General features: G+C 38.9%; 1 protein-coding gene across 1 annotated transcript; it reads right to left on the bottom strand.

The window, feature by feature from the left end:
* Window positions 1–2,872: 2,872 nt before the first annotated feature.
* On the bottom strand, window positions 2,873–6,660 carry LOC118809985 (caspase-6-like). Its single transcript, XM_036573502.1, has 6 exons — window positions 6,539–6,660; window positions 5,750–5,885; window positions 5,347–5,423; window positions 5,076–5,251; window positions 4,463–4,604; window positions 2,873–3,320 (listed from the first exon to the last, which is right to left on the bottom strand). Exons 1-6 carry the CDS (start codon window positions 6,561–6,563, stop codon window positions 3,106–3,108), a joined length of 771 nt encoding a protein of 256 aa, XP_036429395.1. The 5' UTR covers window positions 6,564–6,660; the 3' UTR covers window positions 2,873–3,105.
* Between the last annotated feature and the right edge of the window lie 450 nt (window positions 6,661–7,110).

Genomic DNA, 7,110 nt, shown 5'->3' with positions numbered 1-7,110 from the left:
GCACGCTCAACCACAGGAGGCGTCTAAGGAGACTTGTGGAAACTTTAACGGGTGTGGTTAAGTTCCCTGCAAAAAGGACACAAAATTCTCTGCTCTCAGTGCAAATATGAGAGGAATTAAAACACCCATCAGCTCTCTGCTCATTTAACAGGCTTAAGCTGGATCAGTTAACTTCATCTATTCAATAAAGCAGTTGCACAGCCAGTGTAGTAAAAGTGATTAATACTGTACCGTTCACAAGTTGCTAGGCGACATGCATTCATTCAGTATTTTAAATTTAAGTTCTCTGATGTCTGCATAGAAGCTATGTTTCCATAGCCCAGATGCAGTTCACATGCCCATTTCCAACTCTATGACTTGGTCCCAGAATGAAACAAGCTGTTTTGCCTTTTAAGGTGGGCTCTACTACTCTAACCAGGCCAAAACCATTAGTAAAAACTACTGTTGCATTGATCCCAATTTTTTTTTTTAGTACTCACTGATACAGATTCTGTTAAAATACCATAACCATAACCTACTTAGAATTAAGTAGTTGTTAGTGTAAATGAGAGCAGTGTACCTTAATGGTCAAATCATTAAAATCTAGCTGCTTTAAAATGTGTATTAGTCAACTATGTTACATTAGTTACCTTGAATCAAGTAGCACTGCAGTAGAGAATAGCAGTGGAGAAAAGCACATCTGTACAGCTGTGAGTACAGTATGTTTCATAGTTTTGATCCTCATCTGTTTGTTTCAACAACAGTCTCTACAAGAATCCCATTCGAAGCTAATGCAAGGAGCTCACTTGTGCAGTTTTATGTCTTCTCTGAGTCTTTTGTATGGCTGCTTGAGCTGTAGTTAAAAGTCCTCTAGAGCCTGAAATGCACTGTGTGATTTTAGAAATCTTGTTCTTTGGTGACTCACACTGTACATTTAAATAGACCATCAAGCATGGACAAAACCTAAGATTAATACATTCACACTGTATGAAAACACCTGGCCCATGCTACATGAAACGCTCTGTCTTCAAATAAAGATTTTCATTCAAAATAACAGGCTGTGCACCAAGTACTGAGCATGCTGAACATGAACATGCTGAGAAACTAAGCAGTGCATGGTCTCTTTACAGCCTATTTTACAAAAAATCACCATATTAACATTTATACCTCACAATTCAGCGTAAATAGTAGAAAATTTGGCTTCTTTTTTTTTTGCCTCCGTTTTGCTAGCCTATGTTTGGCTACCTGTATTGGGGAAGCATCTGACCTCCATGGAGTCAGTAACACTGCTGTGAGAGCAGACCCTCATTCACTTCCAGCTTGAGTCATTTGTTCATTAGCATGGCAGCATAGACGCAACTAATGTCGCATGGTATCGGCTGGTATTGGGTGTTAGTATCGGTGTATTTTTATGAGTATAAGTAAATGACCATGGTATCAGTATATACCCAATACCAGTTTTGGTGTTGATGTATTCCTAGTAAAACCCATTAATATTTTGAGCTTTGCACATTTCTTTGCATGGGAGTGTAGCATTAGCTCTGTCATTCTGCTTGTGATCTATGTTAGAAAGATCAGAGATCTGTTTATGGGAACAGGACAAAAAAGAAGAGTGTAAGCAGGAGTTTTAATATGCAGCCTACACCGATCAGGCATAACATTATGACGCTCTGGGCAAAAACTGAAAAACATGGAGAAACGAGGTCTTCTTCCGACAGCAGCGATATGCTGAACATTATAATATACACTGATCAGGCATAACATTATGACCACCTCCTTGTTTCTCCCCCATGGACCCTCACAGAGCAGGTACTATTTGGATGGTGGATCATTCTCACCACTGCAGTAACACTGATGCGGTGGTGGTGTGTTAGTGTGTGTTGTGCTGGTCTGAGTGGATCAGACACAGCAGTGCTGCTGGAGTTTTTAAACACTGTGTCCACTCACTGTCCATTCTATTAGACACTCCTACCTTGTCAGTCCACCTTGTAGATGTAAAGTCAAAGACAATAGCTCATCTGCTATTGACACAGCAGTGACACTGAGGTGTCAAAAAACTCCAACAGCACTGCTGTGTCTGATCCACTTGTATCAGCACAACACATGCTAACACACCACCACCATGTCAGTGCTACTGCAGTGCTGAGAATGATCCACCACCCAAATAGTACCTGATCTGTGGGGGTCCATGGGGGTCCTGCCCACTGAAGAACAGGGTAAAAGGGGGCTAACAAAGTATGCAGAGAAACAGATGGACTACAGTCTGTAATTGTAGAAGTACAAAGTGCACCTATATAGTAAGTGGAGCTGATAAAATGGACAATGAGCGTAGAAACAAGGAGGTAGTCATAATGTTATGCCTATTCAGTGTATATTATAATGTTCAGCATATCGCTGCTGTCGGAAGAAGACCTCGTTTCTCCATTTTTGACGTTTTTCAGTTTTTGCCCAGAGCGGTGAGCAGCCCTGTCCACAGCGCCTGGGGAGCAGTTGGGGGTTAGGTGCCTTGCTCAAGGTTCCCTAACTTCCAGCCCATGACAGGGGGTTAAGGTTAGGGTCATGGAGAGTTCACTATATAGTACTAATAGATGTGGGTGAACATGTACATGCCCTACCATAACTCTCTGTCACTCCTTTGCCACCCCTGGTAAAACTTTCTAGATTCACCACTGGACAGTAGGTGGAGAAGACAGGGTCTGGAGCTGGACATCATGGAAAACTGCAAACTGGGAGGATGAAGTCTTCCAGTGCAAATTCTGTCAGCCCTCATTCTTTCAGTGATTGATGTGCTGATAAGAGGAAGCAGCCTAAACAGGACAAAATAGTACATATTTTTTAGATTTGAATTTGCACTTTTTCACAGTGCAAAGACTTTTAGAGCTAAACACCAAACAGCCATACGAGGGAAAATGACAGCCAAGAAAAGTGACAAAAACGAACAAGAGGGGGAGAAAACAAACACACGTTAACTGACACATAAGAGTAACAAATGTGAAAATGTATTGAATCAAATGCCGTACGTTATACAAATCTTACAGCATCGTGTCTGATGGTTTACTTCTCTTTGGGAGAGTTGGGCCTGAGTACTTCCACCTTAAAGATTCAGATATTTTTGAGTCTGACTGTTCACTCCTTTTTGGGCCTGAAGTAGAGTTTCCTGGTGAGCATGGAGGTGAAGCAGGGCATCTGTTTCTTGATTCCATGGGTGCGTCTGGACACCTTCAAGTTCACAAGGGTCAAGAGCTCAGTGAACTCTAGAGTTGAGCCTTGCTCTTGCAAGGTTTCACATAAGTCTTGAATGTAGAATGAGCCAAGCGTTGTGTGGCGGAAGGCAGCGAATCCTGTTCAATTAAGAAATAACATTAGAATTCATTTTTGAATAGGATCACTTAAAGATACATCGCTTCAGAAGATGTTTCAGTCTAGATTCAAAGGACAAAATGTATTATATAGGGTTAGTTACACTGAGTTGTCAGTTTATTAGCTACACTCAACTTTTATCTACACTCAGTAACAATAAGATGAATCAGTTATGTTTATTAAAAACATTAAACATCTGTTCTGTCGTACTATGTTAATGTTTAGCAACAAAATAATAGCCTAATGACAACAAAATGGAATTTTCTTCAGAAAAAACAGGGACACCACTTTTATGGTTGGCAAGAATTTGGAAAATCAGGAAATATCATGTTGGCACCTACTCATAAATCTGGGATCAGACATAGGATTGTGAGACTCTTATCCTGGGCCAGATCAACAGCTTGTGCTTCTTGTGTACTATATGCTTCTTTCTATCTACAGTATATACCAAAACACACAAAAAACATTTGAAACATTTCAAAACTGTGACAAAATGAGCCCTAATTAAAGCTAGTCACATGACTTTTTTATTTGATGCAAACTCTGAATCAGTGTATTGAACATTCCACTTCAAATGAACCAAATCCATTTCAAACCTGAGTTTCTAGTTTGTGTGATTATTTATTTAGTTAGTCCTCTATTGTAAGTAATTGATTTCACATCCTTACCCTGTATGTTTTGTTATTGTCATGTTTGTGTTTATTGTTTCTGTTAGTTGTTTATGTTCATATTGTGTCCTCCTTCTTTTTCCTTTACTAAGTCTGTATCCCTGTTGGTAAACTGTGTTCTTACTTATTTCTTATGTATTCTGGATTGTAGATAACAACCTGAAATCTGTGCCATATTCTGTTAATTCACTGTTATCAAGTTCAATACAGATCAACTATCTATATCTCTCTGCATGTTTAATGACCCTCTTGTGTTCTAATGGACACACCATCTCAATAGCATGTTTCCAACTTGCACGCTGCTCTCCCACAACTATTTCACAACCACTGAACTCTCAAACCATCGTTCTTCTTTGTAATGAGTTTATTAATTGTTATTCTCATTTATTTATTTATAACCTCATTCATTCAGCTTTTTTCCTTTGTCATCCAACTGCACACTTTTTATCACTCACCCTCAGCTACACAGTAGCACATGAGGAAATCTGCCCCTGCTGGGAGTGTGTAGACAATGGCAGCGTCCTCCTCCACCTCACTAGACATCTCATCTTGGGACATGCCAGTCACAGCATTGTCGGTGATGTCACCGCGGCATGCCTACATTTACAAAGGAGGAATAAGCTTGGTTTTATGATTTAAAGAGTGCTGTTAGAGTTCATTCATACTGGTGGCCCGTGGCCCAAAGGTTGAGAAACCCTGGTTTAGATCACATAATAGGCATCTAAGGCATGCACAAAAAACAAACAAACAAACAAACAAAACATAGAGCTCGCTTGTAAAACCTGGTTGTTTCTACCACTGGTTATGGTGACTAAAAAACATGAACAATTAATGCTGTCTGAAAACGGATAAACTACTTAGTAGAAACAGTTTCTCTGTAGCAGCCTCAGTGATTTGATGAGAAGGATTTAAATGTGTTTCACTACTTTGTTACAGAAACGTAATGACATTTCTCTAACACATTACGTTGTACCATGTTAAACCCAACACTGTTCATGCACAAAAAGACAGATAATAAAATTACAACACACTTTAATATCTGTTGTCGTTACATGATGTGAGAGTCACCTGGAAGATGAAGATCTTGGGCTTTCCTACAAGGCTTTTGCACTGGTCTCCCCTGAAGAGTGCTGTTATTTCCTTAATGTCAACCTTATCATCACGGGCAAAGACATGGCCATCTTCCCCATGACTCAGGAAAATACACACAAAGCAGTCGGCATCTGTATGGTCAGCTTCAGCAGCTGTGATGAGACACATTTCAGAGAATTTATAGTAAATAAATCATTTCTCAGAAATGCTTGAGCAGATACACAGATCAAACGTTGAAAGGTTGTACCTTTTCGTAATTTGTCCATCATGATCTTCTTGTTTGAATCATTATACGGTTCCACATGAAACCCTAGCTGTTGAAATCTGAAACAAAAGTTGTGTATTAGAAAAGAAACTGTCCATCTCTGAGCACTGTCCATATCTGTTCTGCAAGTTGGTCTATAAAATCGCAACCAGGCACAATTACTGTTTGTTTATTACTGAATTTAACATATTGGAAAAACATAAAATGTGGTCTGTATAAAAGTTACACTTATGCTTACTTTTATATTATGTGTGCATTTCATGTTATGAAGAAAAATGTCAAATTGAAGTCTTTTCTATGTGGAGCATGTGTTCTTTTTTCTTTTACTTAGAAAACCAACAAAACATGTAGCTGAATTAATTTTTCACCCAATTTGTGTGTGCACCTTTCAGTGAGGTCTTCTTTGTCTTTAGCTGTGCCATGACGTTCCCTCAGTTTTAACTTCCATAAAAAGCGTTCCTGGTTGAAGATGAGGGCTGTTCCTCGTTGCTTGTAGTCCATCTTGTACTCCGGAATCAAATCTGTGTTGACCACACGAATAGATCAAATGTAAACGTGTTACATAAGATTGCATTCATACTGAGTTCACTTTAAAACTATACTACACTTATTAAACTTTTTAAGAACTGCGTTTCTATATAAATATTAGACTTCTTTGTTAGTCTGGTGTAACCAGCACAAGAACTTCAAGACTACAGTACAAAAGCTCATACAGAGGATTCATTTTCCTACATTCCCTTGTGTATCGTGTGGGAGTAGATCCCAGTGTCCCAGTCTGCAAATGCGCTGTACATGATTCACAGCTGGAATTTCCTGTAACCATTTATACCCTCATAAATGGCCAAATGAAAGTATAAAATACAAAATCATTATCCCTGTTTTGTCAATAACCTAATCATGGCTCCTAATATCATTGGCTAAAACCACAACTAATAATATAATTTTCAGTGTGTAGCCTGTGTGCAAACTTAAGAAAGTAAAATGTAGTGCTCCAGGTTCCAAATCCCTTTATTCATCCAGTAGCTAACAGTCTTTCAGTGACTGTGTTAAGGGGAAAAGCACAACGCTACGTTAACTTCCCAGTTGAGATAAATACTCATGTATACAGAGAATACAAACAAGACAAGGCAAGATAAGAGCAATATGAGAGAAGAAAACAGAATTTGTTAATTACCTGAGGCTTTCTTTTGGCATGCCATTGTGCATCTCAATGTGCATCTGAGCTCCAGTAACGAAGAAGAAGGACTGAACAGATTAACTACAGGAAGAACTTTCCATATGCAAAGACAATACTACCCTCACTTCATACCAAGCTACAGAAAAGCCTCGTAACCACGTACTCCAGACATATGGCGCCACCTTCTGTTAAATAAATGAATTTTCTTTTCGTCTACTTAGAGACTGCTGCAGAACTGCTGGATGAATCGCTTTAATACGACTTCACAGTAATAGAAAAAGGGTATGGTTTATACTTGATGGAAAGCTCATTTAAGAAGTATACTGTCTAACACTGTGCTCCTGGGCCCTTAAAAACAGAGAGAGTGGGTTCAGCTGAAGTATGAATATGAGGGCTCTAAGTATGACTTTTTTGGGGGGGCCCCAACTGCCTAAGCATAGAAAATGGTTTAAAATAAGTATTTTAATGTCACAAACTTCAATACCAATGTAACATTTATGTGCACATATATATATATATATATATATATATATATAACTAGACTTTTTGCCCAAGTAATTTTGGGCCAT

This window comes from Colossoma macropomum, unplaced genomic scaffold (genome assembly GCF_904425465.1).
Source record: "Colossoma macropomum unplaced genomic scaffold, Colossoma_macropomum, whole genome shotgun sequence".
Lineage (NCBI taxonomy): Eukaryota > Metazoa > Chordata > Actinopteri > Characiformes > Serrasalmidae > Colossoma > Colossoma macropomum.
This window is presented reverse-complemented; position numbering and strand designations above follow the sequence as displayed.

Excerpts from the sequence above, each read along its gene's own strand:
- LOC118809985 (XM_036573502.1), bottom strand. The coding sequence starts at position 6,563 with ATGGCATGCCAAAAGAAAGCCTCAG. Across the intron at positions 5,424-5,749 it reads AAAGAAGACCTCACTGAAAG|ATTTCAACAGCTAGGGTTTC; the intron begins GTGCACACACAA and ends CTTTTGTTTCAG. Across the intron at positions 5,252-5,346 it reads GATGGACAAATTACGAAAAG|CTGCTGAAGCTGACCATACA; the intron begins GTACAACCTTTC and ends GTCTCATCACAG.